Source organism: Linderina pennispora (genome assembly GCF_002104995.1).
Source record: "Linderina pennispora strain ATCC 12442 chromosome Unknown DL89scaffold_16, whole genome shotgun sequence".
Lineage (NCBI taxonomy): Eukaryota > Fungi > Kickxellomycota > Kickxellomycetes > Kickxellales > Kickxellaceae > Linderina > Linderina pennispora.
In genome coordinates this window covers 239563-258492 of record NW_024468264.1, presented here as the reverse complement: position 1 = coordinate 258492, position 18930 = coordinate 239563, and the positions used below count along the sequence as shown (strand labels likewise).

The 18930-nt window shown below is 53.1% G+C and overlaps 9 protein-coding genes across 9 annotated transcripts; 5 read left to right on the top strand and 4 right to left on the bottom strand.

Annotated features, from left to right (window-relative positions):
- Positions 1 to 315: 315 nt before the first annotated feature.
- DL89DRAFT_295595 (uncharacterized protein) lies at positions 316 to 2084 on the top strand (the record flags this gene model as incomplete). Its single annotated transcript, XM_040890656.1, has 2 exons — positions 316 to 530; positions 662 to 2084. The coding sequence occupies 2 exons, from the start codon at positions 316 to 318 to the stop codon at positions 2082 to 2084; spliced, it is 1638 nt and encodes a 545-aa protein (XP_040740362.1).
- Positions 2085 to 3613: 1529 nt separating this feature from the next.
- Positions 3614 to 5185, bottom strand: DL89DRAFT_260367 (uncharacterized protein; the record flags this gene model as incomplete). The annotated part of the gene is made up of 1 exon (XM_040885775.1): positions 3614 to 5185. One exon carries the CDS (start codon positions 5183 to 5185, stop codon positions 3614 to 3616), a length of 1572 nt encoding a protein of 523 aa, XP_040740361.1.
- Positions 5186 to 7189: 2004 nt separating this feature from the next.
- On the bottom strand, positions 7190 to 8363 carry DL89DRAFT_238397 (DHS-like NAD/FAD-binding domain-containing protein; the record flags this gene model as incomplete). Its single annotated transcript, XM_040884989.1, has 2 exons — positions 7799 to 8363; positions 7190 to 7690 (listed from the first exon to the last, which is right to left on the bottom strand). Coding segments are annotated over exons 1-2 (966 nt in total), but the record flags the coding sequence as incomplete, so codon positions are not given.
- Positions 8364 to 8669: 306 nt separating this feature from the next.
- Positions 8670 to 10064, top strand: DL89DRAFT_286431 (uncharacterized protein). The gene has a single exon (XM_040889867.1). The coding sequence runs from the start codon at positions 8867 to 8869 to the stop codon at positions 9941 to 9943; it is 1077 nt and encodes a 358-aa protein (XP_040740359.1). The 5' UTR covers positions 8670 to 8866; the 3' UTR covers positions 9944 to 10064.
- DL89DRAFT_270268 (uncharacterized protein) lies at positions 9989 to 11348 on the bottom strand. The gene is made up of 3 exons (XM_040888641.1): positions 10807 to 11348; positions 10695 to 10714; positions 9989 to 10465 (listed from the first exon to the last, which is right to left on the bottom strand). Exons 1-3 carry the CDS (start codon positions 11326 to 11328, stop codon positions 10072 to 10074), a joined length of 936 nt encoding a protein of 311 aa, XP_040740358.1. The 5' UTR covers positions 11329 to 11348; the 3' UTR covers positions 9989 to 10071.
- Positions 11349 to 12463: 1115 nt separating this feature from the next.
- On the top strand, positions 12464 to 13729 carry DL89DRAFT_226743 (uncharacterized protein; the record flags this gene model as incomplete). Its single annotated transcript, XM_040884824.1, has 1 exon — positions 12464 to 13729. The coding sequence occupies one exon, from the start codon at positions 12464 to 12466 to the stop codon at positions 13727 to 13729; it is 1266 nt and encodes a 421-aa protein (XP_040740357.1).
- Positions 13664 to 14553, bottom strand: DL89DRAFT_270267 (putative superoxide dismutase [mn]). The gene has a single exon (XM_040888640.1). It carries the CDS (start codon positions 14439 to 14441, stop codon positions 13743 to 13745), a length of 699 nt encoding a protein of 232 aa, XP_040740356.1. The 5' UTR covers positions 14442 to 14553; the 3' UTR covers positions 13664 to 13742.
- Positions 14554 to 15805: 1252 nt separating this feature from the next.
- Positions 15806 to 17656, top strand: DL89DRAFT_270266 (uncharacterized protein). The gene has a single exon (XM_040888639.1). It carries the CDS (start codon positions 15821 to 15823, stop codon positions 17549 to 17551), a length of 1731 nt encoding a protein of 576 aa, XP_040740355.1. The 5' UTR covers positions 15806 to 15820; the 3' UTR covers positions 17552 to 17656.
- Positions 17657 to 18025: 369 nt separating this feature from the next.
- DL89DRAFT_270265 (uncharacterized protein) lies at positions 18026 to 18658 on the top strand. The gene has a single exon (XM_040888638.1). The coding sequence runs from the start codon at positions 18051 to 18053 to the stop codon at positions 18252 to 18254; it is 204 nt and encodes a 67-aa protein (XP_040740354.1). The 5' UTR covers positions 18026 to 18050; the 3' UTR covers positions 18255 to 18658.
- The last annotated feature ends 272 nt before the right edge of the window (positions 18659 to 18930 follow it).

Sequence of the window (18930 nt, the reverse complement as noted above, 5' to 3'; positions counted from 1 at the left end):
GTGTGGCCGAGGCAGGGATCTTCTCCTGTGTTTACCAGAAGGACACTTCATAAAAGCGGCCGTGATTGCTAGGCATGGCAGAAAATCTCCTAGGGAGAGTGCGCGATGATGTTGGTGGGAAACATAGGCTCTCTGGTGAAAAAAAAAATGGAAGAACCAGTCTGGCATCTCTCCTCTCCAGCCGCGAATTTCGCCTCCCTCCCTATTTCACGACTATTGCCTTTATTTTTTAGAAGCCCATTCTGCATTAACGTACACTTAACGTTGTATTAACAGCTCGCCTTCACAAAAAAACACATACACACATTACGGCAAATGGGAGACAAGAATGAAGCTGCGCGACAGGTAACAGGTAGTGCAGTGCGGCCAGTCACCGGCAGCAGCCCGTCTGGGTATGGTACGATGGGCGGCGGAGGCGACCCGGCGGTGCTGAGCCGCGTGGTGGAGCTGGAGAACGTGATAGCGACGGTCAAGAACTCGCTGGACAACCATGCATCGTCGTACTTTTCGGTGGCCTCGCAAATAGCAGAGTAAGTAGCCTGGCATGTGAAGAATGGAGCCTTGGCTTGTGCTCCATTCTTCTCGGGAGCACATGGGTCTGGCAGCAGCAATTTTCTGTTTTCTTGCAGCCTTGTTCAGCTCAATGGCCTCCTCAGCATAGATTGAATGCGCGCATCGGCAAGCTGGGCGTGGCGCTTCCGCACGCAACGCGGGCAGCGCCTGAAGTACCGGCAAGCGCACCGGCAAGCGCACCAGCGGAAAAGAAGGCAGAGCCACCCCAGGACGAGGCGGCCGACCCGCAGTACGACCGCATCCAGCAGATGATCGACTCGCTGATCAGCGAGGCCAATTCGGCGCTGGAGGCCAAGCCGGCAGTGGCCTCAGACGACCCACAGCTGTCGGATTTCCCCGAACCAATAATTCCCAAGAGTGCATCGCAGCCGCCGGCGTTCCACACAAAGAAGCGGGCTGGGCGCACTAAGCCACGGCTGGCGCTGGACTGTTCGCCAGAGCTGCTGGCACGGCGCCCATCGTCAGCACAGGGCGCGCGGCGGCGGCGACGGGCACCAGCGGCGTACTCGAGCAGCGACCCAACCGAGGCCGACGGCGAGTCGGACATGCTGCGGGCATCCCGGCGCAGCAGCTTCCGACCAGCTCGGCAGCGCGCTGACACAGCCGACTCGGTTCTGTCGAACTCATCCGAGACATGCGTGGCCAGCGACGTGCTGTCGCACAGCTCGCGGCGGTTGTCGGCCATGGGTGTGCGAGCGTTTTGCACGCCCACGCGGGCCACGTTCGATGGCGCACGCGAGTTCCCACACCTGGGCACTGACCGCACCATGCACCGTCGCAGCGTGTCGCGCGACGAGGGTGTGCCGCTAATCCGGCGATTCCGCAACTCGGTGACACGCGCGGCGCTGATGTCAGCATCACTGGTGGACGGCAGCGTCAACGACGAGATTGCTGCACGCGCTGCACGCACGCGCTCCAGCACCACCGTCAGCGAGATCTCAACGTCGTTTGCGCGCTGGGATGATGCCGCTGCCGAAGTCTCGGCGCTGGCCGACAGTTTCCGCGATGCCGATGCGCGCTGGTCACTAGACGTAGCCCGCAGCAGCACCGAGAGCGACGCCGGGCGGAGCCGCACGTGCCCAGTGCGCACCCCCGATGCTATCGAGGAGTATGATAGCGCTGCTGAGGCCACCCGGCTGCTGGCACCTGCCCACCCTGGCTCACCCGCGCCGTCTGCTCTGGTCGGCATGGCCAGTCTGCTGTACTGGACTCTACTGTTCACTCTGGGTGCCCTGATGCTCGACTCGTTCCTATGCCAGGTCGCCGGCAAGCGCGTCATGAACTCTGTTGACAAGATCGCCCAGATCGAGGGCGTTGAGCACGAGTCTGAAGACGACGCCGACTCGCCCAACGTCTCCAACACCGTCGGCCGCTTCGTCCGCTGGTATATCGAGGGTACCGAGGACAGCCCACCCCCAGCCTCCCTGGGCATTGCTGCTGGACGGAAGCGGCGCCCACCCATCCAGCGCAAGCCGTCGGCTGCCCGCGGGTCTTTCCGTTACATTGACTGACCATTTGATTATCTGCTTATTTGGCTATTTCGTTTCCAGCGTAAAAGTTTATCCCCCTAGCTCAAGTAATACTACAAATACTCTGCTCGCGATGCAAGCTCGGCTGCTAGTCAGCATGAGTTGACACGTCGATAAGAGCATCACGGCAAACCGGTCATTTGAACGTGTCGGATGGTTGTTGATGTAATGGCGATCATGGATATCTCCCATCTTGGCCAATTTTTCGCCCCTTTCTGCTGCTTTCCTTGCCTCTGTTGCTGCCCTCTTTGCTGCGTTGATCTTGGTAACCTGCTCGCGTGTTTTCGAAATAAACACCTGCTTGATTATTTGCTTGTCCAAACGCACATGGCCTGGGATCCATGATGTCCGCAGAGGCAAGCATTGGGGGGAGACTTGCCAAGCTGCTCATTCTCGATAAGCTGGCATAGACGAATATATGCACGCAGATGCTGAAGTGGATTTACCTTGGCATCATAGTATCGGCTGTCTTTGGCGAATCTGTACTTGGCATCATAGGCATTAAGGACTGGTGCCAGCTTGTTGTAGATTGCAAGCATCGGTGGGGTGAGCACACTGAGATCAGGGTGCCTAGAGGCAACTGCCTGGCGGAGCTTCTGTGCAGGCGTATAGATACACACTTGACAAGCACTATTGAACTCAGCCTTGGACACATTGCCCATTGTACTGTGCAGTGTGTTTTTGCGGCTGTGAATATCAATCAATTTGGCCAGAATCTGCTGTAGGCAAGTGCCATAGTGCAATACAATGTTGTTCTTGTATGCTGTCATCAGCTCGGTATCCACGTGTGTCGCCACCTGATTCATTTCGCATACACCATGTAGCCTGATATTGCCATTATGTAATAGATAATCATAAATATGATATCTAATTACATCACAGGAATCTACGCTCGACAGTTCTGACTTGTTCTTCCGGTTGACGAAATCCTTGGCATCAGGCTGACTAACAATGAGAGCAGCTCTTGCACTGAACCAATGGAGATATCTAGTGGAGACCTGTGACCGCTACAATACCAGCTTGTCGCCCTGGTTTCACCGATGAGGTCAGATACCGCACAGGATGAAAAGGAGTTTACGAAGCAAGTCACCCAAACTCACTTTGAGGTTTAAAACAGCTTTATCTTTATCTTTACCTATATATAAGATTTTATAGGCCAAAAAGTGTCCAACCATCCGCTAGAACCTTTTTAAGTAGTTAAAAATTAAGATATACTTTGTGACTTTTCAGCAAAAGACAAGCACCTCCGGTGAGCACCAAACTTGGCCATCAATATATTCATAGCTTGGTTTTATGGCCCTGTGTCGAGGGATTGCTCAAAAGCCCGATGTGTGCACCCACACTGACACCAACCTGAGGGGCTGTAGTATCGCCCGTAGTGTCATCATGGGCAGGCAGTCGCTGCTGCCGTCTGACCAGCTTATGTCATTGCTAGATCTCAGATGTGGTATTGGCAGAATATAAACAAGAAACAAAACAAGAAACAAAACAAGAAACAAAACTAGAATGGATTACTTGTGGCTGCTGCGCCAGTCAGTGTCTGGCGCAGCATTTGGCCGGAAGTGCTTTCCGCGGCCAGGGCTGCTTCCCGGCCGCACATGTCCAGGATTATCCGGATAGAGCGTACGGCGTCCGCGCCCGGCACGTGTCCCACGGCGGCAGCGGCGGCGGCGGGGGCGGCAATTGTTGTCATTGCTGTTGTTGTCATTGCTGCTGTTATCGTTGCTGCTGTTCTCGACCATGGTGTCACTGCTGCTAGTTGTGGTAGGGATAGCACTGCTGTTGCTGCTGCCAGTGAGGGCGCTGCTACTGCCGCTGCCAGTAAAGGCGCTGGTGCTGAAAGTGAAAGGGCTGCTTCTGAAAGTAAAGGCACTGCTGTTGCTGGTACCACAAGTGATGGTGCTGCTGCTGGTGCTGCTGCCTCGTCCACGTCTACGTCCACCTCGACATCCACGGCGGCGGCGACCGTTGCTGGTCTTGCTGCTGTTGCTGCCGCTGGTGCTCGGCTGCGGGTGGCCAGAAAGATCATCTGTGCCAGGGATTTCGTCCCAGTGGGCAGGAGGGATGAAGACAACCGATTCCTCTGAGTCGCTTCCACTGCCATCATTGACGATATCACTGCTATCACTACAACCGTTGCTATTGCCCCCGTCATCGCCGCCAAGGCTGAGTTCGTCGGTCTGGGTGCCAACCTCAACTGTCTCAGGGCAAACCACCACGGTCTGCGTTGAGGCCTCAGTTCCAACCATCTGAGTCTGCGTGGCGGTTTCGATGGTCACTGTCGAAGCTTGGCTGCCAATCCCAGTGGTCTCTGCCAAAGCCTGGCAGCTGACCTCGGTGGTCTCCATCTGAGTCTGCACTGCGACCTCAACGAATTCCACCGGGTTGCACGCCATTGCTTGGCCAACAAACCAAACCCATGAGATCAACAGAAGGAGGTAGATAAGTGCGAACAGCCCAGCGAGATGAACGGCGGTGACCTTGACTGCAGCCTGGTGCCTTGAAAATAACTCGGTGAGATAGGCGGCAGTGACCTTGACTCGTGCTTGGTGCTCAGCATCTATGACTGCTAGTGTCAGGGTCGGTCTAGTGATGTTTCCGCGGTACTCATCAATAGCAAAGAAAGAGTCCTCCATTTTTAGTATAGCAGGATTGGGCTTCCAGCGGACGAACGTGCTGAGGTCTGTTCCCGAGCCCATGTGGGCTGGGACCAGAGCCAGGCGCGGCGTCTTCAGGCTGCGGCACGTCCTGTGCCTGATGCCACCAACAGAACTGGTCCTGCACCGGTACACCCGGGCTGTCGCTTTGGCACCTGGCCGAAAGTTTGGGCTGCCGAGCAGAGACCTGGGGTAGTGAATAACGAGGGAGGTTGTCTTGGAGTTGGTCTTGATATATGCCGTGTACAAGCTGTACGCAGCAAGGGATACCCCTGTGGCCTGGACAGCTGGGAGTCTCACGCACCCACTAATGCGAGCAAGGCCGGCGCGAGGGGCTCGCAGGGACTCCCCGATGTCCCAGAGCCACGCTGCCCTACAAACGTGCATAAAAAGCAGGAATAGAGCAGAGAAATAAAATAGGTTCATGATGATATTTGACTACGAAAGTGGGAAATGTTGAGAGAAAAAGGCTCAAGTCGCGCTGACCAGGCCGGCCGTACAAATTTATACTCGACAGTGCCAGATACTTCGGTCACAGCAGCTCAGTCTTGCAAAAAATATGACATGGTTAGAACGCCTGAAAATAAGCCTCATTGCAGCTCCGTAATAACCATACCTATGTTTGGGCCATGGTACATGCATGCTTTCTTCCGTTAAGCGTTGCAGCCTTTTTTTTTTGCCAAAAACGAAGTTGATGCAGGTCATGTGCCGGGACCTGAGACAGCGGTGGTCCCTCTTTTCTTTTTCTGAGGAGCAGTCTGGCTCAGGGGTCGCGCCGTGTCTCTCGAAAATGAGATTCATCGCTGTTATCCTCCCATCTACCCTCGACTATTCGTGCAATTACATACCTCAGTAACAAAAGCGTTCAATACATTGTTTCTCCATTCTGCATCTGAAGAAATGCGTAGGGCTAAATGTAAAATCTAGGGTAAAGTCAGTGACGCATGGGGTTGACGGTGCTGGTCAACTACCGCAAATAATGTACGAATGTCCTATGTTGAGCTTTTCTCGCTCGGAAAATACACCAGGAGGCACCGGTACCCTTGTCGAACTCATGCGTTAAGACCAGGCACCTTTTACACATTGGTCCGCTTCTCTGACCGTGAGGTATAGTGCGTTTTTGCGGGGTAGCTAAATTTATTGTACACAAGCGGGGTTGATTGATATCAACAGTGCTACGATCAACGAGGGGAATTAAGGAAATAGGCGTGTTCTCTCAAACATAAAAGACGGTTGCTTCGAGTACTAGGGTCTACGTTGTCTGTCTAGTTTTGAGCAAGGTGTACTGCAGGCGGCATATCCTCACCCGCCACATTGTTTATGCAACTAACCAGCATATGCCAGGCCAGGAATATATCGTGCAATATTGATTGATTGACATACATGGATCGACCAGGCTCAGACGCTCAGCAGCAAAACCTAAAATGGCAATCGCTTCTCGGCTGGCAGTATAGGCAGGATTGCTGTCTTTTTGGATACACTCGGTGCATTTTTCTTCGTTTCCATGTTTCGCGGCTTATTGGTATAAAGTTATATGCGGCTGGATATGAGTCTCACCTGGTCTCACGTGTACCATGTGTCTGCATGGCAGCAGATCTGATCGTGGCACCTATGGTATATGTGTAGTACATCGAAGCAAATGATTCTGGTTTGCTGTCGCTTCTTTACTACGAATGACTCTACGGTATTTTACTTGCCAGAAGCATTTACTTTTTCAATTCTCGAACCACACATGCTATGCGGAGTGCTACACATATGCACAGTGGTACAGGGCAGTGTATCGCAGTGTATGAGCACCAGGGCTACATATCTCTCTACCTTGTAGTGGAATTGCTGCTGTTCATCTATCGTTCAAGATGTACTTGCAGACGATAGTGAAGTCGGTAGTCTGTTCTACGAGCATCAACTCACTGCTGACTAGTATGTGTGCTATGTGGGAAGGCAAGCGAGACCGCAGGCAAAACAAGCAGCTTGCCCACGCTGTAGCTGGTAGCGCTAATAAGGTACATGTCAGAATACTATACAGTCGTGATTAAATAGGATTTAGGTTGAAAAGACAGCCGCAGCGCTGGCAGACCGTGTCAGCTTCATTGGCATGTTGGGCTTCCGCTTGCCAGCTGAAGAGGTATTTTTGGCCTTGACCACACCCATTGATGTCGTCAGCTTCTTGGCCCTAGGCTGGCTCCTGCCCCTACGCTTGGTACCAGCCTGGGTCCTCGCCGTGTCCTTGGGTTTGCGAGACCGCGGCCGCCTTACCGGTACCTGTGTATCAGAGTCGTCAGTCGAGTCAGCTTCGGATTCCTCAGCCAGCGGCTTTCCCGCCACGTTGCCATCCCCCAGGTCACAGATGGTTTCGATCGCCATTCTCTGCTTGATGGCCATCACCGAACGGTCCTCTTCTGCACCCTCCTGCGTCAGCGGCAGGTGGCTCACAGCGTCGTCGGAGTCGCCAGCAATGAAGAAGTCAAATACACTGTCCCAGCCCTTGGGAGGGTCATCGCGGTTGATGAAGATGGCCTTGCCCGCGCCCGCCCGCTTCGCCCTCATGGTGCACGACTGCACGCACCTCGACATCTCCTTGACCATGCGTTTGACCCCGGGGATCTTCAGCGACGTGCCAATCACAATCAACAGGTCGGGGCGCCGCCGCAAGTCAAACTCACTCAGTGCGCCGATAACGTCTCCTTGCGGGTGGCACTCATTGTACAGAACAATGTCAGGTCTGAGTACGCCTGCTGCTATCGAGCGCTTACCGACCAAGTCACGCAATGTCTCGATTTCCTTACAGTGCGGACACGGCGGCGGTGCTCCTTCCCGGAATTCCTCTGCTAGCTGCTCTGTAAACGGGTATTTAGTGAAGCAGATCGTGCAGACGACGTTCTCCAAATCGCCGTGCAGCTGTACTGCCTTTGTGAATGTCTTGTCCAGCACCTGCCGCCGCCGCGCCGAATTCGCTCGCTGCAGCGCGCGCTTCGCATCCAATGCCTCCTTCGACTCCTCTGACGACTCGCCGCTCGCATCCTCATTCTCCTGCTTCACTGCCTGCGTGGCACCGCTCTCTGCATTTTCCACTGGCTTTTGGAACGCCGTCTCCAGCCCAATCCGCTTCTCCAGCGAGTCGATATTCTGCGTGTAGCAGCGCAGCAATTTCCCTTGCTCATCCAGCCGCTTGATGAATTTGTGCGTTGGCGTGCAGCTCGCCTGGCTCACCAAGTCGCGCAATTCGCCCATGAAATTGTAAAACAGCCCGACCATGTCGCGGTCGTTGAACAGCGTCGCATCAAACAGGTCGCGTCCGCTAGCTACGCTCTGCGGATACCGCTGCTTCAGCTGCTGGAATAGCCCGTCGGGCGAACGAAAGTCGGGGATTCCCGACGATACTGAAATGCCCGCGCCTGTTATTACAATGCAGCGCTGGCTGTTCAGCACTGCGCGCTGCACGCTCTCCAAATTCTCCTTTGTTTCGCTGCTACTGCTGAGGTCATTGAGCCGAATGTGCTTCATTGAAAGTACTGAATGACCAAGAGGGAGAGACAAGTGTGAGCAAGGTTGAGCCGACAAGAGGGGGTGTGGGAATGTAAGCGCACTTGACGAGCAAAGGCGAGGGGAAAAAGAAGTCGATATCGACGCTGCTGGTCAGACCCACTCAGCACGCGCCCCACTCCCCAATAATTTTGTGTTCTCCTGAAAGCCAATCACGAGATCACCGCAGCACCGGCCTCACAGTGGACAGACCACGAACCGCTGAGCCAAAAAAAGTCACTATGCGACGCCAACCAAGCAGCTGAAAATCACCCATTCTCATTCTTCCTGGCAAGCGAGGGAGTGGTATCACTGGCGGGAAACAGCTATGTGGTAGGCTACAAAAGTGCCCAGCCAAAGCCAGCCACGCCCCAGCAAGGGGTTCTCCGTTCTTTTTCTCCTTCACTAGCTTATTGTTCCTTTAACCTTCTGCCACACCATTTCCCCCTTATTTATAGCTGTTCACGCAGCTACCAGTCCATTTTCATCACTTGGCACAAGTCTTGCTGTATTTATTCCGTTTTGGAAGGGCACTGGCAAGACTCTTACTCCTTTCTATCTCCACTTTCCTCCATTTCGTAAATAATGAAGTTCCACACGCTGTGCTGGGTGCTGGCATCCACCACTATGCTCGCCGCATCCGCTAGCGGTGTGGGCGGTGTAGCCCCAGTACAAATCAGAGCAGACATCGACGACAAGGTCGTGCTGGCTCCGCGGCAGAACGCCCTGGACAGCATCGGCAGCCGTGCCAGCGATCTTATAGGCGGAGGCAGCGACAAGACTCCAACGCCGACCACCCCAACCACCAAACCCACCCCGACCACGGAGCCCACAGAAGAACCAACTCTCACATCGACACCAACACCAACACGAACGACACGGTCGACGCCAACAACACAGTCGACGCCAACAACAGACAAAGACACTGGCACTGGCACTGGCACTGGAACTGACGCTGATACTGACACCAACACAGACGACGATGGTGACGAGATAGTTACCAGTTTCGTTACGACGACTCAAACCAGCAATATACACCGAGAGTCTAAGACAGAAGCCAACGAGTCAACGCTGGCATCCACTCGCTCAACTTCGCAAACGCCAACCACAGCAATGCCGAATGTGGTGGTTGTGACGATTACGCGGCCCGGGCTTACTACCACAATGTTGCGGGACTTCCCGACCATCGACCAGGCCAACGGTGAGAAGGCCGACGTCGGTGCATCGACCAACCTGACGACGGTTATTGCTGCGCCGTGTGTGACGGCCGGTGGACTGCTGGTGTGTGCTATCGTGTTTTACTTCATGCGCAGACGGGCGGTCAGCAGCAAATACGGCGTCGACGATATCTTTTCGCAGCCGGTGAACCAGAGCTCGGATCCGTTCTTGACTCCACCGCCATACCATGACCAACTGCACGGATACAGCAAGGAGTATGGCACGCCCGGCGGTGAGCACCAGCAGCCGTACCAGGCCTATTCCCCAACCAGTAGCGAGCAGCCGTACGAGGCATATGCCGCGCCCAGCAATGAGCAGCCGTACCAAGCGTACGCTCCGTCACACGGCGGGCAGCAGCACTACCAGGATTACGCGCAGGACGATGCACCGTACAGGGAGTACGGCCATGCCGAGGACCGGTACAGAGACTACGGCCGCCGCTGAGTGTACCCGGCCACCAATTCACATGTATCTCCCGACTCTCATAACCTCGTGTTCATGCTCGTTATTTCTTCCATCCCAAATTGCGCTCTAAAAATAAACGATGTCTGTGTTTGTTCTCCACCATTCACTCAGTGCCGGAACTGGCCGAAGAACGAGCTTGCCATGTCCGCAGGGCAGCTGGCCTCGCGCTTCAGCTCTGCCTGCGGCAGCCACTCGGTGATCTTCTCGATCCTGTCGCCTGTCGCCGGATGCGTGTTGAGGAACTGCGGCGGCGAGCCCTGCTCTGCCATCTGCATGCGCTGCCACAGCCCGACCGCGGCTCTCGGGTCATAGCACGCCTGGGCCATGAACAAAAGCCCCAGGTAGTCAGCCTCGCGCTCGCAGGCGCGGCTGTTGGGCAGGACAGTCAGCAGATGGGTCATCCCGCGGCCGAGCTGCAGCAGAGAAGGGTCGACAAAGAAGCTGGCTAGGATGTAGACGAATGAGAGCAGGTTCGACTGCGAGATCTTCTCCGCCGCATGCCTACAGAGCGAGGAATTCAGTGTCTATTTCTGGGTCTTTTGCGCAGACAAGTGGTCTGGTGCAGCAGAGAGCGACTTCCTGTTGGGTGGTACGTGTCATGTGGCTAGCGCCATGCAGCACCGCCCATTGTGCGATATCGTCGCTGGGGCCAGGGTCAGAGCCGGAGTCTGAAGTTCATGCGTTCATTAGGATGCATCCGGGTCCAAGGGGTGACGCTAGGATACCTTACCTGGCGTACTGGTGGGCGATCTATGTAACGGATATATGCTCAGGCATATTAGACTTAGTTGACGCATGATAGTGCAATGCCACAGTTCATCTGCCTATTGCATTCTCCCTACCTCATGCCCTAGAACCGCAGCCAGCCCGTCCTCAGTCTTGGTGATGGGCAGGATGCCTGTGAACACAAAGACCTTGCCGCCGGGCAGCACAAACGCGTTCCTCTCTTCGCTCATCACCACATGCACCTCCCACTCGACACCCTCTATGCCTGTGGCAGTGATCACGCGCTTCGCCACCCTCCTCACATAGTCGTCAACCGGACTCCCTCGCGGCACAATCCGCCCCTGGTACTCCATCAGCGTCTCCTGGTATGCCTGGGCCGCAAACCGCGCCTCCTGCTCGGGGGTCACATTGATAAAGCGCTTGCGGCCGGTCACAGGTGCTGGCTCCAGGTGTGCCTGGTAGTAGATGAACGAGCCCGCGCCAACTGAGCCGGTGACGTACCAGAATGTGCGTGATTGCCAGATGGGTGGCTTGTTGCTGGAGAAACGCTGGTAGGTGGGGCGTCCATGGGTCTGGAACGCGCGGGTTGTTGGGCGGGTGAGACGCCGTGCAGTGGCGTAAATATTTGGGCGAAACATTGCTGGTCGGGGGATAAACGAGTGGGGGATAACATAGCGGAGGCCGGTATCGCAGGCGGGTGATTATACGGCCATTCCGCTAATGGTGCCACCTTGTGGTTGTTGATGGTCCCACACTCTGGCTGAGCTCACTATACTAGCAGGCAAGCATGCGGGCGAGCGGGTGCTGCGAAAAGGCATTGCAAATCCAGAGAGTGGCTTTGGTGCTGCCGCTTTGCGCTGTCTGAAGAGCGTGACTTGCGGGTTGTAGCTTTTTTTCGGCTCTGCATTTCTCATTTCTCATTTATTTCTTGCTACTATTTTGTTAGACTTTTGTCCTTCGCCTCCCCGTGCATTTGGCAAAAGTACGGGGCGTGTGTGTATATTTTTTATTTTCTTGGGGAGTCCGACAAGCATCCAGTAATACCGGGCTGCAAGTGCAGTAGGCCGATACCTGCTATTCGCCCACATAATGTCAGATATTACAGACACGGGCAAGCGGCGAGACGAGGGCGACGAGCGCCCAGAATCAGTATATGGCGAGTTCACCTTCCGCATGCCCTCGCAGGTGCTTGGAGCTAACGGGTACGACAGTAGTTCTGATGACTATGCGAACCAGCCTTGGGAGACATCGACAGTAGCCGACGAGGGGTCCCGGCATGAGCACAGCGAGCGGTTCGGCGGACTGCAGCACCAGCATATCCACGGCGGAAACCACTATTACTACTACCACCAGCACCATCACCACCACTACTACAGCGGGCAGCACACGCCTAAGCGACCAGGACCGCCGCCCACAGAGAGCAGCCTAGGAGACGATCCGCTAACGTGGCACAAAAACAACCACGGGTCGATCCGGGTGTCGAACGGACCGACATGGCTGATGCCCGAGTGGAGCGTGCCGGAGCCGGAGATGGTGAGAAGGTGGAGCCAGCGTCGCAGCACACTAGAATCATTGGCTGACAACGACGAGGACATGAACCGGTTCAATCCGCACTGGGATGACATGATTACGTTCCGCCAGACGCGCGTGCGTGTGCCAAGAGAGCGCGCTTGGTCCGGCTCGGAGATCTCGGCACAGAGCATCAGCGATCTAGACGCACACCAAGGATGGCTGCTGCGCATGGCGACTAATTCGGCTGGCCGCGCGCTCTGCATGACGGTGCTGCCGGTCATAGTCGTGGTTGCATGGTGCTCGGTGCCGCTGGCTACAGATACGGTGGAGAAGCCAGGTGGGGGTGAGGAGGAGAAGCTCAACTTTTGGTTCTTCCTCTTCTTTTACTTTGGCATCTACAATGCAGTGGCACTGGCGCTGGTCACGCAGATTTTCCATGTGTACTCGCTGACGTGGTGGCCACGGTCCATGTCGGGGCTGCTGGCCAACGTCATATCATGGGTGTTTTCGACTGCGCTGGGTGCCGTCGTGTATATGGCCGATACGGGCATTGAGACGGTGCCCATGTTCTGGACGGCGCTGACACTGCTGACGCTGCTGCTGCCGATATTCATCTCGTTTGTGATCATTCAAAAGCACCACCGGCGGTCGACGCGCCGACACTCGAATGCCGAAGACCGCCCGCTGATGGCAACATCAGCTGAGTGGCGCACCCCCACATCGTACCGCCGGTTCCTGTGGTTCTGCTCGTCGTTCCTGCTGTGGTATGCGGCGCTGGCTGCTGGCGAGTATCTGGCGTACGTGTACATCAAGACGCTGCCGCACACGACTGCCGACGGCTTCTACTATGTATACTCTTGGATCGTCACCGTCAATATCCTGTCACTGGCAGCCAGCTGGGTGGTGGGTGCCAAGGTCCGGTCCTGGCCGCTGACATACATTTACACGCTGTACTTCTTCATGACGTACTTTATCTTCTACCGCAACCTGTTTGCACGGCTGCAGGACCCCAAGCAGGTGCTGTACCTGCAGCTTGGCCTGTCGATGTGGATCGTGTTTATCTACCCGGTGCGCATGGCAAAGTGGGTCTACCGGATCCAGGCGTTCGTGTGCCGCTGGGGCGACGACTATCCATACGAGGTGTATGCCAAGCAGCTGGCACGCACATTCTTCTTGCGCAACAAGGCCGAGAACGCGACCATGCTCGGGTTCCTGTGCTGGGTCACCGTGCTGCACTTTGGCCCAAATAGCCCGCACTACCCGTTCTTCCAGTTCAAGCCCGAGGACGACGAGTTCAACTACAAGTATGACCTGACTATCAAGGCGTCAGCCTACGTGTGGCTGAGCGAGATCATTGCCAGCCGCGTTGTGCGCTTCCAGCTGCGCTGGCTGTACAAGCAGAACATGAGCAACGAGGCCGTCGACGATTTCCGCCGCTACCCGCATGTGGTTCCCGTCATGGTGCTGGTGACTATCCATGTTCTGCAGAACGTGGTGTTTGGATTGATTCACTTAGATTTCAGCTAGAAATGGATTATATTCAGTTCTTGCTGGCGCTGTACGCGGCCACAGCATCGTCGTAGCGCTTGGCCACATCCTTCCAGTTGATGACGCGCCAGATGTTCTTGAAGTAGTCGACCTTGACGTTGTTGTAGTCGAGGTAGTACGCGTGCTCCCAGGCGTCAATGCCGAGCAGCGGCACGTGGCCCACCGACGACGGCATGTCCTGGTTGGCGGTGGTGATGACGTCGAGCTTGCCAGTAGCGTTGTTCAGCGTCAGCCATCCCCATCCCGAGCCCATGATGCCAGCGGTCTTGCCGTTGACGTTCGCCGACAGTGTCTGGAGCGAGCCAAACTGCTGCTCAATAGCCGTCTTCAGCGCACCGTCGTGCAGCTGGCCACCGCCGTTCTTCTCGCCGATAAGGTTCTGCCAGAAGATCGAGTGGTTGACGTGGCCGCCGCCGTTGAAGCGCAGGGCGCCCTGCAGCGCAACCTGCGCCGCGACGTCGTTCTTGGCCTGCGCCTCAGCCAGCTTCTCTTCGGCCACGTTCAGGTTGGCCACATATGTCGCATGGTGCTTGTCGTGGTGCAGCTGCATGATCTTGGCCGAGATCACCGGCTCCAGCTCGCTGTAGTCGTAGGGCAGGTCAGGGACCGTGTGCTTTGAGCGCACACCACCCAGAGAGGCGAGCGAGCGAGCGAGCTGCTTGGAGGGGGCGAGAACCTTGGTGCTGAGCATTCTGGACGTCAAATTCAGAGACAAAAAAATAGAGAGACAAAGAAAGCAATTCCAAACTCCGGCGAATTTGTTTCACTATTTATCCACGCTGGCAAGATAACGAGCCGATGACAAATTATTGCGCCGTGAATTACGTGTTGATGATTCCCTAGCAGGTGGATTTCCCGCAGGCAACACAGCACGAAACAGCAAGTCACACTTGGTTCTGTTAGTTATTCCCCGATCACACGGCCTCATATCGCCGGTATCCAGTGCAGCTGCGGCCACACGCCGGGCAGCTTATTAATGGCACGGAGAATCGCAGTTTCGTCCTGACCTTATCTGACCGAAGGTTCCTTGGGTCGTCAAGGCTGGTAGGCGATAACAGCAGCAACGCTAATATAGCATTGCCAAAAGCCGCTTATCGCCAACTGCTACTACGGAACACCGACTAGCCGATCTCTGCACCGAGATGACTCCACCAAATGCACCTTGTGAGCGGTATTTACAGCTAAACGACCCTCCGCTAAGCGAGTACATTAAGTGCGCTGAAACAAGTAGATAGGTGACAACCAGGATCATGACGGTCTTCCAAAGACAGCCTTGAAGTACATGGTTAGTTCCTATATATCGATGCGCAGAAGCCTTCCATACAACAACGCGTCTCCAGGACAGACATGAATTCGTTCTAGCCCGTAGCCCAACAACCTGGGGCCAAGAGGTACCGGCCACGTAGAATTATACTGGCCTCAGTGCCAGACCTGTACTATTCAACATGCTTAGGCATATACACTTTCTTTTGCAGACTATCAGCACAACCCCAGTATGTGTGTGGGCTGTGCGCTCATGGCAGAGTGGAAAGGTATATAACCAGCAGTACGTTTGAACAGAATAACATTACCGCAGTACATTGACTCTGAACCACTTGACTGTATGGGCAGCATGTGCAACTACCGATGCTCGCTGGGAGAGCGCCAGTACCTCTCTTACTCTAAAAGAGACAAACATGGAGGGAACTGGGCCCTTTTTAATTTTGCTGATCTATCGCTCAACCATGAACACAGCGGACACCTGTCCGCGTTCGCAGTCCTTTCCAGCCTACAAAGGCTCACATGGCTCGGCCCCATGCTGCATGCATGCATGACGGGATAAAAATTGGCTCCCACGGCACTGTTTCCTGGATGGCCATAGGGTTAGACGTTACGTCTCCACCATGTTTTGTACATTTTTGCTCAACTCGGATACATGTCTCGCTGTGGAGGAGGTATGTCGCTGCCATGTCTAGGAATCGAGACAACCCTCGTCCAGCGCTTCAAAACGAGTATAAAAATGCAGGTGTCTGCCATGGTGTACGCCGGAATCCTTCAGTTTTCCTCCATCCTCTCCAGCCTTTCTCAACCATGACTAGATACAGCCTTAATGATATGCCTGTCACCGTTCTCCACAGCGTCCTTGCTTTTCTGTGCCAGGACATATTCCATGAGCACGCGCTTCTCGACGATTACTACAAGGCCATGGATATCGCCACCGTGTGCCGCCTCTGGGGAGCTCTTATGCCATCGTTCGTTTATCACTATATCTTTGTCGAGCGGAAGATCGTGTCCTCCTACTCTTGGCTATGTGACAGGGTGATTGAGAAGGTGGTGTGGTTTTCCAATGTCAGCTCCATTCAGTACCAACACAAGTCACACCTGGCAACTGGCCTGCGCGTTGTCATGAACGACGACTATATTGGTCCGCTCCAGCTGCCACGCGCACTCAACACTTTCAGACTCACATCACCTCTCTGGACTGGTTTTAGGGCACTCCAATTCTTTGGCAGAGGTATCCTCAGATCTGGAACTGATATCCGTACGCCAGACATGATGGCCGATGCAGCGGGATTTTGTGATTTTATGCAGTTCAACTACAGAAGCCTAGAGTCAATCATTCTGCATCCCACTATCCTCTCGCTCCGTTCTGATGTTTCTGATACCTTCGGCGCCCTTGCTACACCCCAATCATTCAACTATACGATCTCTCCGCGCTATTCACTTCTCCTACGGCTATATGTTCAGTCATTATCATCGTTACAGTGTTACTTTCCGGTATCAGTGACTCTTCATGAGCCAATAACAGTCAATCTAGCTACACTAGAGCTTGACTTGGACAGCTTTAGACGACTGGAACATATAACAATACCTGATACCGCCACTTTGGAAACGATCAATCTCATCAACATTCCAGGAGATATTCCACTAATCGGTTTTCAATCCCAACACACTGTGCTTCCAGCGTTCCCGAACTTGAGGGTTCTCCAGCTTGGGTTTAAAAAGATGCTAGATCCCCCAGAGCAAAACCCGATGCAACTTGGTCGATTTATACGCACATACCCGAAGCTATCAAAACTGGCAATTAAGCAGTCTACTGGTGTTTACCAAGATTTGTATTCCTCATTCCGTGACGCACCACTGAGACTGCTGCAGATAAACGAGAATCACCGTACACTTGCGCATATCAGCACAGAGATTATCCGCAACATCGACTGTTTACACCTAGAAACAATTAGACCTGGCGAAGGCCACTGGTGGGACGATCCTGCAGACTTTGTAACACGCTTCTATTTGGCAGAGTCAACCGTACGTCGTGCTGCTCTGGGGTTAGCTGTACCGTTCCCTACAAATATCAATTGGCACGACCTGGTGTGTCTTTCACTATCTACTGACATGGCAACCGTGACCCGTATCGTTCATCTGCTGGAGCAACTGCCAGTTCTGAAGTATCTCCGGATCACATGCATGACCATGGATCCACATGATCCTGACGCGTATTATTGGGGAACAAACGACCGACAGGCCGATATCCGAACCGCCACTGAACTAACTGTTGTCGACTCTGTTCGCTTGGACGATCCACCAAACACACGAGGTATCGAGCCTATCAATCACAATCTACAGGTTCTCGCTATTTTTACTCCGGGCTACTTTGATGGGGAATCTCTTTCGAAGCTACCGCTTTTTCTGCCATTGCTTCAGATGCTAGCTGTAGACGATGAATATGTGGATGCAGTTAGAAGAAATGTGGGTAAAATCAACCTAGGAGTCTTAGTATGCCCTATTGATTATAGCTTTCAGTATTTTGTTATTAAATAGCTATTGGGTTATAATATTATGTGCTTAGGGCGTATCTTGCGTAGACGGTTTATTGTAAGCTGTTTATGGCACGAAATATATATATATATAGCACTTCTAAAAATAGACGGTGATTTAATTGTATGCAATATCCTTATTTGTGAGCAGAAAGGAAAACAGCATGAAATAGATTACTATTCAGACTACTAGCTAGACACTCCTATTTTAGTTGTATTGTCCTGTCTTATAGATTGCAGCAGTGCTATTCTCGCTAATCAAAGAACTCGTATTGATTTCATAGCAGCAAAGACGGTTTATATACAGGGAGCTTATTGCAGTTCTATTTACTTCCATTGCAGGCAAAGGCTTTGTTGGTAAATACATTAAAATGTAGTCTCTATTGTAAATGTGTAGCATCTAAAAATCCACCAGCGCATAGCGACATATAAAATGTCAACTGCATCAGCAGGCCGAGCAAATTTTCACCAAGGACTACATATTTTACTTTATATCTTGCAATATGAATAGGAACAACAGAACGGCCCAGGATCAGTCTGCATTGCGTGAGGAAAAGTTGAAAATAATTGAAAACAAGATTGGGGCAATAGATTTGTTTGGCGTTGGAAAAGATTATGCCCATTATTGCAACATGGCTGATTTCCCAGATGATTCGCAAGCCCTCAGTCAACTACAACAGAGAGGGTATCTTCAGCCCAGACGATAGAAGACGGAATATCCTACTGATCTATAGTTCCTTGGAAAACAGTCAGTACTAGAAAATTCAAATGATTTCCTGACTATAGCCAGGACAGTTTGAGACCATTGGCTGTCAATTCAATGGAAGTTGCTTACCCGCTACGTACCTGGCCCTAAATTCATTTCGGAACTTTTTATTGATATTGTGGACTACAGGAAGCATTTTAGGAACATTTTTATAAATTTCTTCCGATCATTTTCATGTTGATTTCTTAAACTACAAACAAAATGATACCACATTCCTTCTAGGATAAGATAATACTTTGATCTGTTGGCCGAGATGATAATAACATAGGGCAGAGCTAACAACATGACAAGGGCTACCGAAATAATCGAATGGCCGTGAAGTTAGCTTGGCAAAGTCATGCAAGAATAGACTATAAAATATGCTATTTGACTCCAAAGTCAGATATAATACCGCCCAGCAGTATGGATTTAGCTAAGGAGGTAGTAGTTTGGGAAATTGTTCAAACTGCTAGCAACCACATGGAATGAGTCAATAACCACGACTTTTGCATCACAAGGGTGACTTTGGCAGCTATAAACCTGTAGACATATACATTCGTGTATATCATTCATCAGTATTTTTTTGGTTCACAATACTATTTTTAGCTGTTCAGGACCACTTGAGCTGTGACGCCCGT

Excerpts from the sequence above, each read along its gene's own strand:
- DL89DRAFT_286431 (XM_040889867.1), top strand. The coding sequence starts at position 8,867 with ATGAAGTTCCACACGCTGTGCTGGGTGCTGGCATCCACCACTATGCTC.
- DL89DRAFT_270268 (XM_040888641.1), bottom strand. The coding sequence starts at position 11,328 with ATGTTTCGCCCAAATATTTACGCCACTGCACGGCGTCTCACCCGCCCA. Across the intron at positions 10,715-10,806 it reads CTGCGGTTCTAGGGCATGAG|ATCGCCCACCAGTACGCCAG; the intron begins GTAGGGAGAATG and ends TCCGTTACATAG. Across the intron at positions 10,466-10,694 it reads ATCGCCCACCAGTACGCCAG|GCATGCGGCGGAGAAGATCT; the intron begins GTAAGGTATCCT and ends CTCGCTCTGTAG.
- DL89DRAFT_270267 (XM_040888640.1), bottom strand. The coding sequence starts at position 14,441 with ATGCTCAGCACCAAGGTTCTCGCCCCCTCCAAGCAGCTCGCTCGCTCG.
- DL89DRAFT_270266 (XM_040888639.1), top strand. The coding sequence starts at position 15,821 with ATGACTAGATACAGCCTTAATGATATGCCTGTCACCGTTCTCCACAGC.
- DL89DRAFT_270265 (XM_040888638.1), top strand. The coding sequence starts at position 18,051 with ATGAATAGGAACAACAGAACGGCCCAGGATCAGTCTGCATTGCGTGAG.